The following is a 23,327-nucleotide window of genomic DNA, read 5'->3' as shown; positions in this document are numbered from 1 at the left end:
TCTAACAAACGCCGTCAGTCTACGTCAAGAGCCCCTATGATGCTGTTTCGCTAATAGCTGGGAACTGATAGCAGAATGCTGATAGCAGGACAATCTGAAGTGGACTGAAAAGCACAGACAAAACACAAAGATCAGTGGTTACTGAAAGCCGCTTCAAAGAATAAAAAACGAGTGGTTTTACTTAAGTAAAAGATAATAACATTTTTATTCTTTTATAGTATTATACTGTAACAGCAGCTAACAATTTTTGGTTCCCAGAATGTTTCCTGTTGGTTAGCTAGCAAAGCCTTTTTTTCATGGAAAGCAAATGTTCCCACTAGGTTAGAATAATATTCCCAGAATTTTCTCGTTTAGTTTCTTTATAAATTGTTTAAAAACATCCATACAAATTTCTAGTAAGGTTAGTTTTTGAAAACTAAAAAAAGAACCTGCATAAAATGTCCCAATAACAAATCTAAATGGGAACTATATGGAAAAGACTTTCATTTTTACACATACACCCACCGGCCACTTTATTAGGTACACCTGTCCAACTGTTCGTTAATGCACATTTCTAATCAGCCAATCACATGGCAGCAACTCAGTGCATTTAAGCATGTAGACATGGTCAAGACGGTCTGCTGCAGTTCAAACCGAGCATCAGAACGGGAAAGAGAGGGGATTTAAGTGACTTTGAAAGGACACAGAAAATTGCTTTGTCCCAACTTCGCATACCATCCGTCCTGAATAGTATTCAAAAATAGAATATTTATGTCCCAAATTGTAGTATGTCGAAGAGTATGCCAAAGGTTCCAGGATGGTTTACTAATACTATTTTAAATTACTATTAATTAATATCTATGGAGAATTTTTAAATCAAGTTTTCCATGTTATATATCTGCAACAGCAATGTGACCTTATATGATGATATGTTTTGACAAACTTCTGAATGCATAATTATCCAAAGACCTGAGGAGATTTCTCATGAATGGCGGAGTAACCTGCTGCTGCGTCTCCAATAAGGTAGATAATTAAATATGAAAGAAATGTGGACGATGTGTTGAGATGATTGACAGAGCTCATAACTAAGCAACATAACGATCTGTTAACATGGAAGTAGTAAGTCCCAAAGCTTGCATGCTCTTCTGTTGCACAATCAAAAGTATATACTTTTTCTTCACAATAAAAATACACACTTTTAGGGCATAGTACAAGTATGCGAATTGGGACGCAGTCAATTCCTTGCTTCAGGGTTGCAAAATAAGGAGCCATCAAGAGCTGAAATTGGCACCTAATATCATCCGCATAAATGACTTTTAGATGGGTTTTGAAAAATGATTTCTATCACTTGCTGCCATCAAATGTCAGCAATCAGCTTCTCTGATCAAGTATAAATGATATACTCACACAGATTGCTCATTTGGTAGGAAATTTATTTGCACATGTCAGCAAAAAACATTGTAGTGTGTAACACGGCTACACTTGAAAAAGCAAAAAACTAATCCAATGCTGTCGGCACAGTAATTCGCTTAAAAACGTCGGCAAATTTGCAGAATCACCAAGTAAAAGTAATTTCTATATGTTGTATACAATGTGCATATGACATAAACGGATAGGCCGTCTACAAACGTACGACAAATGACCACAATATTTCCTTCAGTGAAAAATACATCTATCTGTGAGATAAAATAAATGTTCTGAAGAAGAAAGAGAAGACAAGTATAAAGAGATTTTACCTCGAGGAAAATAGTTTTAAGTAAATGCTTTTTTTTATTACAATGAAATCTCACGAAAGCAGTTTTAGAATTGCACCAACTCCGTTACAACAGACAGAGTTTAAAAAGCACGTTGGGTAAGTGTTCTATATCACGCCATGAGAATGACGAACAAGCTCTCTATACAAAAATGTACAGTGTCATATATAAATTTGGCATTCGGTTTTAAAAAATGGATGTTTTACATATATATCTATGTATAATTGTGTTTCTATACTCACCCAAACCATAATTACAGACTGATATTAGGTTCTCAGCAAGACACGCTGCATTTCATAACAGATCATCAGTTCTGGCCCTTACTGATAAAAAAAGGACACGGACATTGAATACTCAACTACAGCTAGTTCAACCAAAACAGGTTGTCGTGTAAAACCATCGTCTCTGTGGATGTCAGAAAAGGCAGCCGTTTGGTCTATTAATTTTCTTTTGTTAAAACCCTCACAGTCTCTTCATACTGACGTCTGTCCTCAGTAATGCAGGTTCATCAGATTTATGAATGCTTATTTTCATATGATCAGCATGATCTTGGCTTCTGTTTAAAGGCAGGCCTGCTGCACCTGTGTCAGAAGCTCCCCGAAGCGATCGAACAGGCCCTCGACCCACGATCTGTTGCCCATGCAGGTCTGCACCGTCTCCTCCTGCCCCAGGTCTCTCCCCCGCGACTTCAACAGCTCAATCTGACAGGTGACAGAGAAACACACTGAAGACACACAGTGCAATGGTACTGCAAAACACACTACATTAATCCACTGTCGTAAGAAAACAAATGCCACGGTCCAGCTGTTAAAGTGTTTAGTTGCAACAACTAGTCATATGCCAAATTCAACACCTGCCAGCCCGCCAAATGTAGGTAGATTTCAGCTGTGGCGGGTTAGACAGACACCCCCACTAGCCACTTTGGCTGCCTCCTCCCTAAAGATTAGAATTTTAGTTTAAGACTGGTTGTCAATATGCGAGCAAATGTGATCTTAGAACCGAGAAGCAGCCCGATTTATAATTGTTCGAGCGAGCAAAAGAAAGGTGAATATCGATAGAGAGAATGAGACACAGGCGATCATTGCTCACTGATGTTGTGAGCGAGGCACAGCTGAAGTGATGCACGCGAGCGCTTATAAGCTCCTGTTTCCTTGCGCAAAACAACCGTGCCTGAAAACGCAACTAGTGCGATTGTTTCTCTTTAAAATAGATTGGAAAAAAGCGGTGCTCGTTCACCCACAGTCCTGCTGCTTTCAAGAGATCTCCAGATTTTTTTTAGAAGCAGTGTTAACCATTCTTTGAACAAATTATTAATGGGCCCAATGTTAACCGTGTGCACATGATCATCCTCTCACTATCGCTCACAGAATGTTTTTCACTTGCAGTTATTTTTATTAATATGGTTTAATTATCATCCTTTACAGTAGCATCGTTTCAATAGGAGATTAATTAGTCATTTATCTATAGTTACCTGATGATCTGGGACCTTTAACCTGGACAAACTACTGTGTATAGTTGTAGATAAATGAGAATCATTTTTTAAAATGTCAATTGTTTTTTAAGAACATTTTTGTTGAATAAAAGTGTATGTGAACAGCTATATTTAGGTTGTTTTGACACATTTTTTAACATTTTTGGCAAGGGAATAATTAGTTTGGTGTGGTCAGAGAAAAAATGGTAAATCCTTCGTGTTGAGCCCTAAAACGTCATGTGAAATTAAAAATAAAATGTTAAGAAGGCATGTGAACTAAGGATGCTCATTACGGTTAACTTACCGACAACCGCCACTATTAATCGAATATTAACGATTAACTGGTCAGATTAAGATTAAATTGGTATTAAATTTAAAAAGAATTGACGTTCTTATGTCTCAAGATTATGTCTTGATATGTAGTTTCCTCTCTGACTCACAGTTCAAGTGCACTGCGGTGATGAAAAGGCAATGACAATGCGCGCATATGTTGACTTTTTGTTTACAGTTTTGTTGTTTAAATATGCATTAATTTGCACATATGCTTTATAAGCTGTAAAATGAAAGCAAAAGCCTATTTGTTGTGTTTATGACACAGATCCAGAAGGCGATCAGTATTTGGCATCAACTCGTCTGTATCAAACAGCAATATTCTTCTTCCATTTTGCTTCTTTGGCAAATATGTCTGTAGGCACGTGTGGTTACACGTTACCATCCCACGAGTTAACAAATATGTGTTGCAGTTGCACATTAAGGGGCCAATCACAGCAAACACGCTTTTCCATTCCAAAAACGTGTGGCGCACCTCACCGACTTTAATGCTGACAAGGAAAAAAGAAGCGCGGTGCACTTTTTCATGTCACTAGGAACATAAAATAAATTTCGCTATCTATCTTGTTAGAGTTGTAATATATAATAATATTGTGATATTCAACATTTGTTAAGTCATACAGCTCTGGATTACTTGAATCAGCGAGCACTAGTCTCTGCCTTTAAAAGTTCTCTGTAGTTGTCTTGACAACACAAACACTGCTGCTCTGGGATGAGCCTCGCGCAAAACACTTGCGGCTGTTGGTAAACCATTCAAAAGATGCCCCTCTTAACGCAAAAAAAAATGCATTCGATCGACCCCACATGCAGCCAAACTCTAAAAATATATAGCATAATATTTTTTAATCAATTAACTGATACCATTAATCAGTTACAAACACACCCTTTCGGTTAACGGTTAATCAATTATTTTGAGCATCCCTATGTGGACATAACACATACTTTAAATCAAATAATTTTAGCATGGAAAATTTATGCATATAAAATATATTTTTCCAACAACAAAAATACAGAGTGACTAGTAATGTTGCCACAGAGGCTGGTGATCAAAAAAGTTAATGTCAATCCCTGCAAATATTCAATATATCATGATAATTAGCATGTACAATATTGATATCATGGGCACATTTAAGTACAATTAACTACATTTAACCTAGTCAACATTCATACTACAAATACACTCTAAAACACTGTAAAATTGGTGAGTGTGTGGCACAGGGCTGTTCTTCACTCTGAAACGCACATCATACCAAAATATAGAGTATTCAATTCACTAACATCACAGCCTCTGATCTGATAATCCCACTGAGCTGTATCATGATTTTAGTTTTATTACAACTGATTCTGCAACCACCGTTACGTATTTCTAACCATTTGAAAAGGCAAGGTAATTTACCACAGAGGATAAAACAAGACACGTCAGAGCTGATACCGATACGAACCCTGCTAGTCAAAACAAGATAACTTTCAAATATTCCCAGAGCTTGTCAGCAAGGACTGGTAGATTGGTTATCCTTCCAGAAACACACACACAAACAAACAGAATGAAGCCTCACCTCCTCCACACACATCAGGTATGTGTGGTACTTATAGTGTTGTAGAGAGTGATACAGAGAGAACCACTTTGTTTTCTGCTGATCCACTGTGTATTCCTGGAGGAATGAGGAGAAATGAAAGTGTCTGAAGTGATCTAAAGCTCACCTCCTAGTGGTCAAAAATTAAACTAGTTGAGAAAACAGCCAGCAATACTCACCAGGGGAAGTTTGCTGGGGGATTTTGAGGGCTTCATAGTTTTCTTGTTATAAGCTCTTCCACTTAACCGGACTTTAAAAACAGGAGTCTCACAGTCTGTCTTCAGCTCGGTGACCACAGACAGCTCAGGAAAACAGTCTAATGCGTTCTGCCAGACAAAACAAGATGAATTAAAATAATTACATCTTGTAAACAAATGCACTTGTGTGTTTTCATATATATATATATATATATATATATATATATATATATATATATATATATATATATATATTCAGTTCAAGTGTAGACCATTTTGAGGGATATAAACAAATACAATGGTCCCAACATATTTCCTGTTTTACATTTTTAATTTATATAGCTAACTATGGCTAGAATCCAAAAAGAGCCACATATTGATAAATAATGTTATGATAGCTGCTTTACATTAAATTATGATTGAATTGCCTCTTGTTACAGTTATGAAATAGTTTGACAACAAGCAGGAAATGCTCATGGGCCAATGACATCACCACACTGAAATGGTCTGTAGCGCTTCTCACAATAATTATCATTCCAAAGCAGCTTCACAAAAGGTGCACATCATTACAATTCAGTCAAAATCAGTAAAAGTTTAGGAGTTGTGTAGACGATTGGCAGTATATAAACGTAGTTAACCTGCACTTTACTTTTATCCACAAGTAGAAATTTTTCTTTGGCTTTACCACACAACCAGATCAGCGTTCACATTATACATATCACAGAAAAACAGGCAACACAAATACATTCAATATCATCACATAAATCATATTAAAAACTCAAAACCCTATTCATAGCCAGTATTTAAAATTCTAATGGCACAATTATTCTCAATAAATACATTTCATTTAGTTGTATTTGTCCTTTACCTACAGATGGACTGGCTATTTTTACGATACAGAAATCATGTTAAAATTCACAACACATTCAACCAAATTCTTGTCTACCATCTCGACTCACACTAAATTGTAACCTCCTAATAAGATATAATCTCTGCATTGCTTTTTAAAAAATACACTCTACATTTCCAGCAAATGCCAATTCAATATCAATAAATGTTCCTAAATATGTAAAACATTCAACTGTCTCTATTTTATGTCCCTCAAGGACCAGAAGTTTCAACCCTTGAGTAAGAACTAGTTTATTTCTGCTGATAACCACCTAAAAATGTATTAAAATGTATCTCTGGTAAACTAACCAACAAGTGCCATATCATCTGCATATTTGAATAGCTAAAAACCTGAATTTAGGATCTCAAGTACATCTGTGTAGAGAAATATAGTCTGTATACATTATATAGTCTCCTTCCAAAAGAAATAATATTTACATGTAATAATAATAATAATAATAATAATAATAATAATAATAATATGTTCAGTGAATTATATTATTGTATTGGCCAATTTCATCAGTCCTATGATTCATTAGTATTGGGATAGATGACCCCATAATGTTGCTTAACAATGTTTCCATCTTGTGTGCATTTATTCTCTCTGCAGAACATAAGAGAAAATGTTTTGAAGAATGTTGGTAACCAAAACGTTGGTTGTGCCCACTGACTATTTGTTTACTGAAAAAATAATACTGTGAAAGTCAACGGGGACAGTTACAGAAAAGTTGTGTACAGGGTTGGCAGTATATAAATGTAGTTAACCTGCAGTTATACAGTATATAGTGTCCTTCCAAAAAATATTTACATGGAATAATAAGAATACATGTTCAATGAAGTATATTTGTGTATTGATTTTGCGTATTTGTGTATTGGACTTTTCCATCAGTCCTATGATTCATTAGTCTTCGGATAGATTACTCTAAACATGGAAACCATTTGCTTTACATTTGTTTTCAGCTTGTTTTTGTGTTAACACAAAAGAAGAGATTTTCAAAAATGTTGGCAACTAAAAAGTTGGTTGTCCCCACTGACTTTTTGTCCATTGAAAAAAAATACTATGAAAATCAATAGGGACAGTTGCAGTTGCAAGAAAAAAGTATGTACACCCTTTCTGCATAAATTGAACATAATATGTGTTCTGATCTTCATCCAATTCACAATAATACTAACACAGTCTGCTTATACTAAGACTTTTGTGTTGTGTTTTTATTGAACACAACCTGTAAACATTTACAGTGCAGGATGGAAAAAGTATGTGAACCTTTGGGTTTAACACCTGGTTGACCCTCCTTTGGCAGCAATAACCTCAGCCAAGTTTCTTGTAGTAGGGTCAAAAGGGATTTTGAACCATTCCTCCTTACAAAACTGTTTCAGTTCAGCAATACTTCAGGCACTCCTAAACGATGAATCTTCAGACTAATTTGAGAGTTCCTAAAAATTAGATGATGTTAAAGTTGTATTATGAGACCATGTAAGTGTAATTTAACCTTGGATGTACATCATTTATTGTGGGAGACCTCCAAAACTAAACGAGGAAACTTCATAGTAGCATAATAGGCGCACTTTATATTAGATTAACACCATACATTAAAGCAGAACCCTGATGTCGAAATGGAAAACAGTGACTCACTTTGAAGATCTGACCCATGCGTAGTTTTGGCAGGAGCCTCCGCCTGTTGTCTGTGATCATTCCATCCACCCTCTTCATGTGTGGCAGCAGCAGCTCATCTGCAAACAAAAATGTCAGTCAGTTTTACCACATATACAATGGAAAAACATAAGAGTGTGCACATCTAGGAAAATCCTAAAGGCAGGTGCTCGATCAAGCCAAACACAATAGAAAATGTCACAAAACTCGGCACACAGCCACTTTAGCTCTCAAAAGGCTAATTTAATTGGATAACATGGTTAATTGGTATTTCATGGATGAAGACCTTGTAGGTTGAAACCTTGTCCAATTATATTAGTCATTTGAGAGCTAAAGTGACAGTGTGCCACTTTGTTTAGTAAATTGTAAATTAATATTTATTGTAATGACCCTGATTTTCAGTCACGTCAAGTGAAAACCTTTCTTATGTTGACTTATTGTAATTTTTTAAGGAAAAAAATGAAACAATACTCAAAAAATGAAACATCTATTAAGTTTACCCAAACAAATACCTAGCAAATGCAGTACATCCACAGTAAGGGAGAACTTCCAAGTAGAAGTACTTTCCTGACCGATAACATTTAAAAATGTACAGCCCAAATTATGTAAAAAGTAGTTACACAACAGAAAATGTAGGCACACTGCCACTTAAGCTATCAAAAGACAAATTTAACTGGACAACATGGTTAATTGGTCTTTCATAAATGAACACCTTGTAGGCTGAAACGTCCAATGAAATTTGTCGTTAGAGAGCTAAAGTGGCAATTTTGTTTACCCACATCAACAAAACAGAGAGTCTGATGATGGACTCCTCACCGTTCTCTCGCTCGAGTGCGTTCAAGACGTCTGCGTCCAGAGCTACGCTGACCAGCAACTCTACGAAGCTCTTAAAAGTCTCCTTCATCGTTCTGGTGTTCAGAAAGCGAGAGGCGAAAGGAACCGGTGGTGTAAACTCTGAAAACAAAAGATAGGACTGATTTAAATAGATAGTTAAGCACCCGAAAATCAACATTTTCTCACTATCTACTCATCCTCAGGTGGTTCACGACCTTTGTGTTACCTTTTTCTTTTAAACACAAAAGAAGAATGTTAGTAAACAGTAACTATTGACTTTCTTAATGTGAAATTAATTATCATGGAAGTCAATGGATAGCATTGAATGGTTCAGCATTTTTTTAAATAACTTCTTTTGTGTCATTACAGACCGGTTAATAAAGATGAAAGAAACTCAAACAGGTTTGTGAAAAGTGAAGGCTGAGTAAATGATGACGGTTGAACTATTTCTTTAAATATGTAAACATGATTGACAGAAGACTCCAACTAAAAATAATATTCAGTGAAACAATAGTTTATATAAAAAACTTATACAATCAAAAATATATACAATCATCTGATGATATATTAGATAAAAGAAATACAGCGCAGCAAATTAAAAGTCATTTTAAATCCGTATACTTTGTCACTACCCTTCAAACTACTAGGTTTTACCCATTGGCCAGCAAGTTTTTAATCATATTAAATAAAGTTTAATATGATCGCTTACTCTTTTTTGTCTTTTTTTATAGGTCAGTCATTTGCTGATTTGTCATTGTGTTAACGTGCTCAACAGAAATGACTGTGATTGGCCGTGAAGGCCATCAGTTCACCGAACTCACCGCTGTTTACCGTGTGTAACCACAGATACAGGGACACTAAAGCATTTTAAAGACTTGATTCATCAGAGGATCGCTCGTATGTCAGCTTAAAGACGAATCAGCTAATCGACGTAAAACGCTTCAGTGTCCCTGTATTTGTGGTTACACTCAGTAAACAGTGGTTAGTTTGATGAACTGATGACCTTTACGGCCAATCACGGTCATTTCTGTTGAGCATGTGAACACAATGACAAATCAGCACTGTTTAAGAACATGCTTAACAGTTTTATAATTTTAAATTAACATAAGATGAGTGCAGTTTCTGTTTTTAGGCAAAACATTTATTACATTCTATACATTTGTAATGGTCCCATTTTTTACTGTGGTGGTCTAACTAATATGCATGTACACTTAAATGAATAATTTGTTACAATGTACTTAATGTGTAAATACATGTTTTTACATAGTACTCATGATTGATTAAATACATGCAAGTACATCTGTAATTAATTTCTGTATTTACAATGTTGATCATCCCTACACCTTAAACCTACCAATACCACCAAAACTGTCCCAACCCTTACCCATATCCCACCTCAAGAGTAGTAGAAGTGTTCTGCAATACATTATGAATACAGTACAGTAAGTACATTGTATTTATTTTTTTTTATCAAGAACATAGTAATTAAGGCCCCTCAATATAAAATTGGACCTAATGTATTACTAAAAGCTTCAATAATTGTTAACAAAGACAAATTATTATTAGTTCAATATTACCCAATGAAACTGTAAAGTTTAGTGTTAGGGCGCGTGTCCACCCAATCGTTTTTTTTTTTTTTGCATTGCAGAAATGCGGTTCTAAAATGCCCAGCTGCGAGTGTTGTTAGTATTTATGGACATTTCAGGTCACGCTTTGTCGAACACCTCATTGAACGTATTTTTGCTGTTGCATTTACACAGCTTTACCCAGCAGATGTCCTTAGTGTGTGGAGACCGTAATTATTTTATACAATGAATCAGTTTGTGAAACAATTGGTTCAATTAGCTGAAAATTTACCACCTTTCCCATTCACTGATGTACAAGTTACATTTTTCTGTCACGCGTCTCACCATCATCCTCACTCACAGCCTCCGGCGAGGAGTCAGAAGGAGACGACGTGAACTCCTCTTTCCATTTCTTTCTCTTTTTAGGAGGCGGTTCAGCCTTGGCTTTGGGCTGCTTGGGTTTGGGTTTCGATAGAGCTTTCTGTTGTGCTGTTTTCTGCGTAGCACAGTCTGATGCGGTCGCCGCTGCGAATCGCTGGGCCAGAAGAGCTTTAGCCTGAGAGCTTCTGAAAAAAAACAAAGATCACAGATAAGGTCATTTATGGGGTCTAACATGTACATTCACTTTAACAGCACAGTCAACAAAAGAATGGTTTTGAGTTAAACCGAAATGTGTGGGATCAGTTTGATGTTGGACATTTCAAACATACTGGCAGGAGATTGATGTGTCATGGAAAAATATTTGGTTGAGTGGGATTGCACAATAGAGGCATGTGGCTCAGCTTGACATTTTAGTGGATAACAGCAAAAACATGATTGCTAACTCATTCGACCATATAAATGGTGAGAATCGTGCGATTCATTTCCATGAACACACTGGTCAAATTCCTGAATTCAGAAACAGTTGGTGATTTTTTTAAGTCACTATAAAACTGAAGCATCGACAAATCTTTTCTTCAGCATTGTGAGATGCAAACAAATGAGGAACAAAAAAAATCAGAAGCCAAAACTTCTGCAGTATTTGTGATGATTTGGATACAGCTCAACAGATGATTCATCAGAAAAATCTACCTTCTGCCATTTTTCCAAATGATCAACTAGAAGTCAAGTTATTATTTGCTGCTCTTACAACTGAGATCAACAACAAGACTTTTGTCAGGTAGTGTACACTGTTACCAAAATGTCACTTATACACACATCTGATCACAGACTATATTTCAATAGTCATCAGCAGCCAGTGCTTATTGCATCTGTAGCATCTATTGCCTCTGTGTTGTGGGTCGGTTTCTGTCACACATTTGTTTTTCAAGCATTTATGATGATGTCAGTAGATGTGGTGCAACAATATCCATACTCCCACCCACTTTAAACGTTAGTAAATTGGAGCGGTAAAGCAAAAAAAGCAGCATTAAACCGTAGTGAACCATACTTGTGATGTTTAGTGGAAAAGTGGCTTTAGTTCTATGCGCCGTTTATTGTTAAAAGGATGAGATGTGGGTGTGGAACTTAAAAAATGTAGAGGATAAGTATAAGGAGGAAAAGTCCTGCTTATGACACCAGCAACAGGTCTGTCATGAAAAAATCCTAATAATGAAATGTGCACAACCAAACTTTTCACAATAAAAACTGGATTCACATTAATAAATAAGACAGAAATGGCTCGTACCTCATTGAATGCATGGGCTTACATTGTGGTTTTCTGCTGCAAACCCGAACATACTCGCGTTTATTGACCGTGTCAAGAAACTTGACATGTACTCTCCTGTACATGAGCTTAGCATCACCGAAGTACCCCAGATACTGTAAAGAGCACATGACATTGCCAGTTGTTCACAGCATTTTCAGACATGCATTTGAAGTTTGCTGTGTTATATGTTATGCATTAGCACTTACACTGTTGGTGGCAAAAAACACTCGTTTTCCATCCCTGAGCTCTGGTACGAACTTCTGCAACAGGGCTTTTTGAACCTTCCAGATGGCTGGTGGTTCGACGCCTGCCTTCAATGTGACCTACAGCCAAAACACAACACATCAAAGGCTTACAGAGACAAAGGGTTTGATGAAACACAGTTAGGCTGTCTGGGTTTCGTCTAAGTTAAAAGAAGGTAGGTGAAAACGTCACTAACTGCTCAGCAACAACTGATACGTCACGTAAAAAATTTAACAATTAAGAATCAACATATACAGTCATTCACAACTCACTGTATTTCCATAAAATGAATCACTTTTATCAATAAGATCATTTAAGCAAGTGTTGATTTTATGATGACATCAATTGGCTCATAAACAGCAGCATACCGTTAGCCTTTCAATGTCCTCGTTCTTAACCACAAACTCATCACGTTCTCGGTACATGCCCTCCCCTCCACTATCTGACAGCTCCTCATCAATCAGGCCTTCGATAGCAACTGCATTCAGCTGAACCGCCAGCTTGTCTGTAGGCACATCCTTCAGTAAATCCTCAGCAGAAATCTTCTCTACAGACTTCTGTTGGTCCACAACTACAGGCTGTGTGCTGGAGGTCTGAAGCTGCTTCACATTGTCACCTGAAATGATTTTGATCAAATAGTGTTTCCATAAAATACATGAATGTCAGTACATCAATAATAGTTCATATTTTTTAAATAAAAGGCTTTGAAATGTCTTCCATACCCAACTTCTGTTTTTTGTCTGAGGGCTCGTCTAAAGATGAAAGTGCAGAAGTGATGCTCTTTTGAAGATCCTGGTTTTTCCCCACCGAATCTTCTTCATCAGAGGAAAATGATGGTAGGGTTTCCAGATTCCTCTGGAGCTCTTCATCAAGTCGCTTTGTAGAAATGACACTTTGAGGTTCCGGGGATATCAATGGGGTTACAGGAGGTGGAGGTTTAAAGGGAATAAGTAATGGATTAGGAGGCCTCTTGGAGGCTGAAGACTTCCTTGTGCGATTGGGTGACCGTATTGGTGGAGATGATAAGTTTTGTCTGGATCCAGATTTCAGAAAGTCCAGAAAGGAGCCCAGGAATCCAGTTTTAACCTCTGGCTGTTTTTCCTCAACCTCTTTTAACTTCTGACGCATCTTCTCCTGCTGCTGAAAGTTATCATGGGAAACCTCTGAGGCGGAGGTTGTACTAGTCTCATTGGCACGGGAATTTTGTCGCTTAACTTGTATGCTTTTCTTCTGAAATTTAGGCTGACCATTTTCATCTTCAGCAGTCTGCTTGGATGAACCCTTTGATCTGGATCGTTTTTTTGCAAGGCCATCAGTTGAATTTTCAATGATACTATCATTGGTTTTAAAACCTTTCAATTCTTTTTGTTGGCTTAGATTACTTGAAACATTTTCAGTAATATGATGTGGTGACTGGCTTTGCTGCTGATTAGCCAAATTAAAATCATTTGAGGTTGTATTACTTATAGCAAGTCCATTAGTATTCAAAGAGCCATTGCTAGAGTTTACAAAACGTCCTTTGGATAACACATCACTTTTCTCATGGGCATTTGCAACCTTATCAGATATATCTTGTGCAGATTTGCATCTTTCTTCAGGTTGGTTGTTAGAGTGTGAAAGTGTAAACACTTGATGTCCCTCAGTTTCTTCTTTGGAGTATGTTGTTTGAGCACCAATTACAGTCATGGCTTGTGGGTTAATTATCATATGCTGAGATGGGAAACTATTGTGTCGGTTTTCAGGTGACTGAAAATTGCACTTGGAGTCTACAGGGTTGGCTACTGATGACATGTCACCATCAGATGATGTGGATTTGACAAAGTCCTGTGGTGTGACGCCACAGGCAGCTGCAGTAGCAGCAAGGATGTCATCAACATTTGAGAGTATGTTTCTCTCATCTGCCAAAAGCATGGAGTCTGAAAAGCATACAGAATTGAGGGAAAAGTTTTGCTTTATGTCATGAGGACTTGACTGGTCCTTTAGTGTTGGGTCTTCTTTAGTGGACCCTGTTGAGTTGGGCACTTGGTGAGAGACAAATTGCTGGTTGTGACGCCCATTAATTGTCAAATTAACAGTGTCGCTGTTCATATGGACATACTGGACTGGTACAGACTGCATGTACATAGTCTGCTTGGGCTGATTCTGTGCTGTGGTGAGCACAGGCTGTTGCAGAACGATCATGTGGGAGGGATCGAGAAGAACTTGGGTAGTGCTGGGAACCCGGATGAACTGTGCTTGCCCCTCAGACAGCTGTCTGGGATCTGTCGTTTGAACTTGTATTATCTGTTCGTGATGGTTCTGCTGCTGAGAACTGGACCCTTTCAGAAGTAAAGTATGCTGTTTCAGCTGATCAGCACTCAAGGGTGCAAGGGTGGAGGAGTGCATTAACAAAGGAATACTCTTAGCATTGGCATTGGTAGTGAGTTCTTTAGTGTTTTCCATCTGTGAAAGGGTCTGCTCCTCTGTTCGAGAGTTACTACGAATAACACTTGGGGTGTTGTGCCTGTCTTCCATCTTCGAAACTACATAAATATCATTTTTTGCACTATTTTGTTCTCCAATTTCACTGGTTGAAATGTTTTGAGGGGAGGTTACCAAAGAGCCTTTTTGCAATGCCTGCACATCCTCAAGAGGAAGCTCTCCAGAGCTTGCTTTTGAGGGAAGAAACATTTGCTCATCTTCTTGGCGTGGTTTAATCTCAACTGAGGACTGATCCTTTGGTAAGACCTTGGTGTAAGTGGCAGCAGAAGAGGTTGACGACTGGACAGATAACAAGTACTTCTGCTGTAACAGAGCATTGTCTGTCTTACTACCAGGAGAGGACTGCATTAAGACGTAGTCCTGTCCTGGGTTAGAGGATGATAAACTTCGGGAATAATTTGATGAGAAGGAAGGGACAGATGTTAAAGACTGACTTGACACATAGTTTTGTGAAGGTATGCTAACAGATGCCGGCCCCTGGGTATAGAAACTAATGGTTGGCAGGCCCTGAGAGTGGCTGGAAGAATAGCTTTGAGAAGGACTTCCCATGCAATGAGTTTGCACATGTGTCTCATACCCTTCCCTGTTTCCCGAAGGGTGCAAATCCTGCTGCTGACTGGAGGAATAAATATGAGACTGGCTTACAGATGTCTCAGCTTCAGACTGACTAGCGAACGATGAGAGAGTTTTGTAAATGGAAGGAAGTTTTTCAGGCAAACTAGAAGTAAAGGCTTGTGTTTGGCTGAGGCTATTTGACAGGCTTTGAGATGTGATATAAGTATGCGAGGCACTAACGGAAACCAGGCCTGTAAGTTGCGTTGATGTGTATGGTTGCAACTGGCTAGCGATTACTGAGCTTTGTTTCTGTGTTGGAGAGGAGTAGCTCTGCGGCTGCAGGCCTGGAGAGCTTGTCTGGACTTGAGAGTCTGTGTCCTCACTGGGATGTTGTGCTATACTGGAAGAACCATCTTTAACCTTTACTCCAGTTGAGCTGGAAAACCCAGGGGAGGGGACAGAAGAAGCATAGGCCTGAGTTTGAGAAGCTGTCTTCTGTTGTGTAGTGCCATTTAGGGGTGAAGGGTCACCCACCGGACTGCAGGGTACGGGTGTGTGCGGGGACAGGTCCTGTTGATATGAAACGTCACTCTCATCATGCAGATAACCCTGTAGAGAGTGCTGAGCACTGTTGGCCAGCTGCTCCTGTACTGGCTGGGTGCTAGAAGGCCGCTGGTGGTGCTTGATCACACTACATTCACGCTGAAGTGCTCGTTCAATGGAGCCTGAGAAAGCCGGGCCACTGTAAGGCTGAGGGGCTTGCTGGGAACTGCCCAAGGATGCAGACAGCAAACTGAACTGGGGTTGAAGCAGATGTGGGGCTGATTCTTGTGCTGAGCGATATGTGGAGGACTGGGGTGGCAAGCCAACCCCAAGAGATGTACCACTAAAGGCAAGTGCAGTTTGCACTGTGTTCTGAGAAGACTTGAGCTGAAGCAGAGAGTCATTAGAGGATAGCAGACCATTTGAAGAGCTGAAAGTGCTGTCCTGAACACCAAGTGCTGATGCAGTGGTGAAACTTCTGGTAGGAAAGGCACTGGGATGCTGGTAGGATGAAAGCGCAGATGGTGTCGGAAACGTTCCTGATGGGTGCAGGGCTCCAGTAAGAAAAAGCTCTGTTGAGGAGTTTGCACCTACAAGAGAAAAATATTAAAAGTTTTGTGTACTGTAGGCAGTACTAAATTTGCAGGTCATTATGCTTCCTTACGCAATAAATGAACACATTAAAAACAGGGTCTTATCATAAGTAATCAAATCTTTGCTCGATTTTGTTAGATAAAAGTTCATTGTGCCAATTATACTGTAACTTACTTTAGTGCAAACAGGCATTCTATTGAAACTAAATATGGCATGGCCAGTAACAGTGAGCGGAGAGATTGGAGAATGAGGGACTTGTGCTATTTATACTTAATACCAGAATAACTAATGCTATAAGACCTTTCCATTCTGTGTGTACCACCTGCCACTCCACATACAACTGTCAGAAGTACCTGATCCCTTTGGTATGACTGTAGCAGTTTTAGTTGTGCATTTTAGCTAGGATTGTGTTTGTAAAACTGTCACAATGTAATTATGCAAGCATTGCAAAAAGTTATCAATAGATGACCTGATACAAACTATAACGGACAAACAAAACTGCAGCCCCTGTTTACAATGTAAATAATGTGCTATTTATTCCTCCATGCTATTTAATTTTACATGCATAGTAGTTTACAAAGGAGTTATAGACTACTTTTTCACTATTGTGCCAAATGGCCATTATGACAGTCAATATAACAGACAGGTGTGTGGTTCCAGTTGTAGTTATGCAAAGTTAAGCAAATGGTTAAGCAAAGAGAACTTGTTATGATCACCAGCAATCTCCCGGCTACAAATCGCTAGTAGACACACAGTTCAATAAAGAACTACAAATCTGCCAGTATATGGACTACAATTCCGGTCTAGCACCGCACGCACGCACCTGTTCCTCATTTCGTTGATTTCAAACACTCACGGCTGGCAGCTGCTCATGAACTGATTACATGAACTATTTATACAGCAAACACACACAACTCTCTGCTGAGCCTTGTTTATCTGTTTGTGAACTTTACGACGCGTTTCCTTTGCCTTGTCTTGCCGGTTTAGACCCTTGTTTTGTTTTACGTTGTCTGCTGCCTGCCTGTACTGACCATTCGCCTGTTATTTGACATTGACTCTCGGTTTACTAAATACATCTGTTTGCCCTGTGTTGATTGTTGCTCGCCTGAGCATTCTCTGTTCAATAAACCTGTATTTGGATCCACAACTCCCTTGTCAGCATCCCAATCACATTACAGAACCATTGGGTCCGATAGTGGAAAAAGTGACCCAGCAGCAAATAGGGTAGGTTAAAAATTATCAGATAAAATTCTAACATATAATACAAAGAAATAAAGGATGAAATGAACATTTTATTAAAATAAAATATAAAACACATGACGACATGACCCTTGAGTAGACTTCAGGGCTTCTCGAAATTAGACAGAGAGACCTAATATATTTTTACCAGTTTGCCAGGAGGGGCTTCGAAATGATGGGAGAAGAGTAGAGCCAGCAGGTCCAGCCTGAAGGCTACGAGATTCAATAGCAGAGAGGAAGTTCATAATCGATGATTCAGTAGTGTTGCTGCTGGCTGTGCTGTGCTGATTTGAGTCGAACACTCCTAAAAGAAACATACGACAGCTGTCAACGACTTTAAGCAATGACTATACTTGTTTCCCAGCCTGAGCCCCTTTGCTCACCTGTGGGGTGGTGCGTGGTGGTAAACGTAGACTGGTGACTAGAGGCAAAGCTCTGCCGCTGGACCAGCTCAGAGTCCAACTGTGTGGAACCATAACTTGAACTATGAAGTAAAAAGGTCAATTGAGATTTTGTACATTTAAAAAATCCTGCCACAACTATTCACTACGCTTATACAAAGATCTTTAGTTTTAGGAAAGGACCATGCACATTATATTATGTGGCGCTTATCATACACATTCAAACAAAAACTCATTTATAGTATAACCACTGATCTATATTGACCTTATTCTTTAACGCGGAAGTGCACTCGTTTTTGCGATTGTTTTATAAGTTCCGATTCAGTTGCCTATGGGAGAAATTATTAGGAATGATAAAAGGCAGAAAACATTTATATACTTGCACTAAAAAACAAGTGTGTTAATGACTACATAAAAAGTAAATTAATAATATAAGAAAATATCAGTTTGCAACATCAGACAGCATAACAAGCTGTTTTATGACCTGTTTCCACTGAGTGGTACGGTATGGTTCGGTATGGTATGGCGTACCTAACTGAACCGTACCACTTTTTCGGCACACTTTCGAAAGGGTACAAAAAGGTGGAGCTACACGCGCACCTGACCACTGATTGGTTACAGAGATACATCACGAACTGGTGGAGCTAGCCAGAGTGTAAACAAAAGAACCGCCATGCTTTAAATACACAACGAGACATTACATCGTAATACTATCTGCATATAATAACAAGCTCAAACAAACCTTGTCAATGTCTTGATGAACAGCCACAAAGGCAAGAAGAACAAAATCTGCTGTGTCTTGTTGTTGTTTTACAAGGCCGTCTAAAAGTGCGAGCGGTTTTAGCTTTCTCCAGGGAGCTTGCGATTGCGTCTATAATTGTTATATTGAACTTTATGAGCTGATGATAATAACGTGTGTGTGATTATTGAAGTGTCTTCGACATCTGATCCTTCCAGATTGTAAGGGTCTGTATGTGTTCATGTATGTTGCATTTATTTATTTATTTATTTATTTTATATAATTGTAGATGTTACAGTAGGTTATTTCACACCATCATTGATCTGCAGTTACAATCAAGTACTGTTCATAGAAAAGTTAGTAATAAACATTTATACAGAAGCATTTATATGTATAAAGCATCTGTTTTGTGAGAAATGCTTCTCTGTGATTTGTGAACGACCTGTACAGCTTTACTGTTGACATTTATTCGAGCAAGAATGACGTAGATTGAACTTTGTCAGACACCACACCCACCAAAAAGGGTACCCTTGGTAGTGGAAATGCAAGCCTGATAAAGGTGACCCCTACTGTACCAGCCAGTGGAAATGGGCCATTTATGTCTAAAAATCAATGGAAGTAAATGAGACCGGAAGTCTCGAGCCAAATAGATTGCAATGGGTGCACCCACTCGTACGTCAAGAATAAGGTCAATAGAATGATCTTCTCTATTATAGATCAGAGAGAATAACAAAAACAGACTATTTCAGACACAATAGTAGAAGTTACACAAGTTGGCAACGATGCTGGCAGTGGCTGCCTATTTTATATGCTGGTAGAGGAAACATAGATTTGGCTGTTTTATAGTGTGCATATTTAAACTGACATAAATGTACTGCAATAAAATAAACAATCATTATTTTAAATGTGCAAATTGGCATAAAAAAGTGAAATTGAAAAAAAGGCATAAGCTACAAAGATAATAGAGTTTGGATGGAGAAAACACATGGAAACTATTTCAGTTGGTTAGTCTGTCTGCTGTAATTTCACATCTCTTGCTAAATAGAGGCAAGGCTGTATTATACATTTTGCCAAATAAATATCTGCATAAGTAAATGTCACAGCCAGGGAATTGGTTTCCTAGCTGTTTTTAATGGCTTCAGTGTGGATCTGTGTACGGACATCGCAAACCAATAGAGTGGATTTCCATCAGCTTGCTCTAATCAGTTTATTTCAATTAATCGATTGATTTCAACTAGTAGTACAGCAGGAGGATTAATCGCTGAACCAACATTTACACTTGGATGTTTATTTGTAAGTGACAGTTGATCGTTTTAATGTGAAAGAAACAACTACTGAAAAGACTAACTTACGCCAAGGATGTCAAAAGGGCTTTACGTGACAATGTTAGTAATTACTGCTCTAAAAAGTGGAGGAAAAAAAAAAAAAAAAAAAAAAAAAAAATATATATATATATATATATATATATACAACGGGCAAAATACGTTTAGAGCACATCAACATATTTCTAAAAGTGCTGTTGACTTGAAATTTTCACCAGATGTTCGTAACAACCAAATAAATCCATATATGCAAAAAAAAAAAAAAAAAAACTAAGTCAGATTAGTTTACAAATTAAGTTATGTAATAAATGTTTAGTTAAGTCAGTTAAGTAATAAAATGAAATGACAGGAGAAAAGTGTTGAACACATGAAGAAAGGTAGGTGTAGAAAGAAAGGGAAAGCCCAGACAGCAGCTAAAATCTCTCAGTAGTTCTTTAGGAACTCTTTGCCCTTCCCTTCCTAATTGTAAATGATTATGAGATGCTTCAGTCTAACATCTACATTAGCAAGATGAAGATGAAACCATGGTGAACATTTCAGCAAGACACTGATCCAAAACACAGCCAAGGAAACTCTCAAATGCTTTCAGAGAAAGAAAATCAAGCTGTGGATTCTGTGGATTTGCCCAGCCAATCACCTGACTTGAATCCAATAGAGGAAACAAAATAAAGCTCAGATTTGATAGACAAAACCCAAAGAACGTCAAGATTTTTATAATCTGTTGAAAAAAAATCACATCTGAGCAATGCATGTGACTTCATTCTCTATATGAGACGCGTCTTTAAGCTGCCATCCTTAAATAAAGTCTTTCATATAAAGTATTAAATTTCAGTAGTTTAGAACTTTCTCCTTTTGTTGTTCCATTGTTATTACACAGAACTCATTTATCAGATTTTTTTATTATTATGTTTGTATTGTTTGGGTTTTTACCAAAATCTGCTTCAATTCCACGTCAACAGCTCCATCAGAAATATTAACCCCAACAAAAAACATGACGTGTCTATATTTTAGAATAATGTAAATATTTGTATATTTGCTATAACTATTCTCCCTATCAAACTGTACTGTGTTTTACCATTAGACAACATTCTCAATTAACTTCTTTTAAAAAGAGAAAACACAATCTCATTCCTGCTCACTGGCCATAAAATTAAATTAAGGCCACTGATCTCTGCTGTGTTGTGTCCATTTAAATCTCATCAGAACCATTTAAAAGCCATGCATTTTGCATGCTATGACAGTGTAATAAACTTAAAGTCCCTTGTTATGATTGTCAAACCATCTGGTGCTTAAACTTCTTGTATATTGTGATAAGCTGGAATATAACTTGAAAATGTACATAAGAATTACTATAAAACGTATAGACAAAATTGTCCTAAGACAAGAATGGCTATTGTTGAATAGGTTCAGGATTTGAGGTTTTGATTCCCTTCAAACGTTGACTACAGTAATCATAGACGTAATAAACTGGGAGCATTATCTTTTCACGGTTCAAGGTGTTCAAGTTTTAGGGAGATTTAGATATGAAAAGTACAGTAAATCATAATGAGTATTTTAAAGAATAGCTTTAAAGTATTCCTCTACGCTAAAAAAGTGTGTCAACTGTAATGCATCTACCAGAGGTTTGCAACCTGTTTACATTCAGACACATGCACTGTTTTCACACTTATTTATTACACTTATTATATATCACGACTATTACATTTATTAACCGACTTGAACGCCGTTGCAAGATAAAGGGAAGCATTTTAAGCATATAAAATGATGCAATGACACCAAAAGTGTGAAATTTGAAGGTAAATCAATGACAGATATATTTGTTTTCCACAAAATACACACTTTTTGTAAAGTTGCAGACACGTGGCCCTTCTGCAACACTGATCGATCAATTGTTTACAAACCTCCACCATGTCTGCACACACTCAGACTGCTGTATAACTTCACATATGACAGTACAATTCAGCTGACACAGATCTTACTCTGAACTTTCTGATGATTCATGCGCAAAATAATACAATGCAATGAATAATAATGATTACGCCGTAAGAGCAATGCGCATTTAAAGGTGGTCAGAGGTTTGAGGATTTAGGCAAACATCAACACAGCGCGAAAAAGTCGAGCTATAAACGCATTAACACCGTTGAGTCTGCCTTTATGTGTGTCTTGACACTTTTACGTGTGTGTGTGTGTTTGGTTAGGCCTTCCATCACCGGAGTTTTCCTCGGGAAGCGACCCGCCCTCTCGTACCTGGGTTTGTAGGCCCAGCCCGCGGTCTGAGCCGCCGCGCTGCCCGGCTCAGTGAAGCTGGAGCTCGGGTAGTTCCTCTCCATCCTCCGCCTGGGATCGGGAATGACGCGCGTCTCCCGATGCAGTCGCTCATTCAACCGAGCGTGCAAAAAAATCACATATTTCTCCAAACGCGGTGTGTGATCCGAGTGCTGGTCCCGGACGGCAGATTTGGGCTGTGGATTAAGCGCAGGGTGAGAATCACTGCTCGGGGCCCCCAAACACAATCACACAGAGACCGAAGCGCCAATGCATCAAGTCCCCATATTGGCGTTTTTTTTATTTTTCCCAAACATTCACTTCCGACAAACTTTAGTTGGAAGTTTTCAGCCTTTTCTCTCCTTCTTTCTCTCTCTCTCTCGCTCTCTTTCTGCACGCGCACTCACACACACGAGCGCGCGCAGCATGAATCCCTGTGGAGACTTTAGATACAGTTACTAAAAATAATACAATATTACTAACTCTTACAAAATATTACTCTTAATTGCTGTAATACACATTTGTATGACAGCTAATTACACGTTTTCTACTTTTCTTTTTGTTCTCATATTCCAAGTTTTATTTATATTTACTATATTAAACTTGCTACTGTATGAAATACTGTTATACCTTTTTTTAAATTACATTATATAACAATTTAGTTATTGCGATGAATGTACAATGCACTTTAAGACTTGCCTAAAATTTACTATTTTTGTAATATATATAATGAAATAGGTTACCAAATGCTAATAAAGGTAATTTCCTACAAGTTCAGACAGGTATGATGGTAAAGCTTTCAAGCTGTCTTGCTTTTATTGATAGTGATATGGTTTACTTTTTGTTGAGAAGCATTGTCCTGACCAGTGTTCATGAGGGCATTACAAGTAACGTGAGTTACATAATAACGTTACATTTCCAAATAATAAGTAAAGTAATGCATTACTTTTAAAAATTAAGAAATAATATCTCATCTCATCGACGTCCACTTATTCTGAGCCAGGTTGCAGGGGCA

At 38.0% G+C, this 23,327-nt stretch overlaps 2 protein-coding genes across 7 annotated transcripts in view; one reads left to right on the top strand and one right to left on the bottom strand.

The window, feature by feature from the left end:
• Positions 1-23,327, top strand: part of wt1b (WT1 transcription factor b) — a 117,125-nt gene that overhangs the window by 8,846 nt on the left and 84,952 nt on the right. For all 6 annotated transcript variants that reach the window (XM_087292490.1, XM_087292485.1, XM_087292460.1 and 3 more), the window contains exon 3: positions 2,300-2,441. The gene's annotated coding sequence lies outside the window, so the exon portion shown is untranslated. The remainder of the gene's footprint in view (positions 1-2,299; positions 2,442-23,327) is intronic.
• qser1 (glutamine and serine rich 1) lies at positions 1,396-22,717 on the bottom strand. The gene is made up of 13 exons (XM_087293425.1): positions 22,295-22,717; positions 17,969-18,069; positions 17,734-17,889; positions 12,896-16,342; positions 12,542-12,789; positions 12,137-12,253; positions 11,910-12,043; positions 10,589-10,809; positions 8,661-8,798; positions 7,827-7,924; positions 5,288-5,434; positions 5,091-5,186; positions 1,396-2,434 (listed from the first exon to the last, which is right to left on the bottom strand). Exons 1-13 carry the CDS (start codon positions 22,375-22,377, stop codon positions 2,294-2,296), a joined length of 5,127 nt encoding a protein of 1,708 aa, XP_087149551.1. The 5' UTR covers positions 22,378-22,717; the 3' UTR covers positions 1,396-2,293.

Source organism: Danio rerio, chromosome 18 (assembly GCF_052040795.2).
Source record: "Danio rerio strain M-AB ecotype USA chromosome 18, GRCz13ab, whole genome shotgun sequence".
Classification (NCBI taxonomy): domain Eukaryota; kingdom Metazoa; phylum Chordata; class Actinopteri; order Cypriniformes; family Danionidae; genus Danio; species Danio rerio.
The sequence above is the reverse complement of the archived record's forward strand: the minus strand, read 5'-3'. Positions and strand labels throughout refer to the sequence as shown.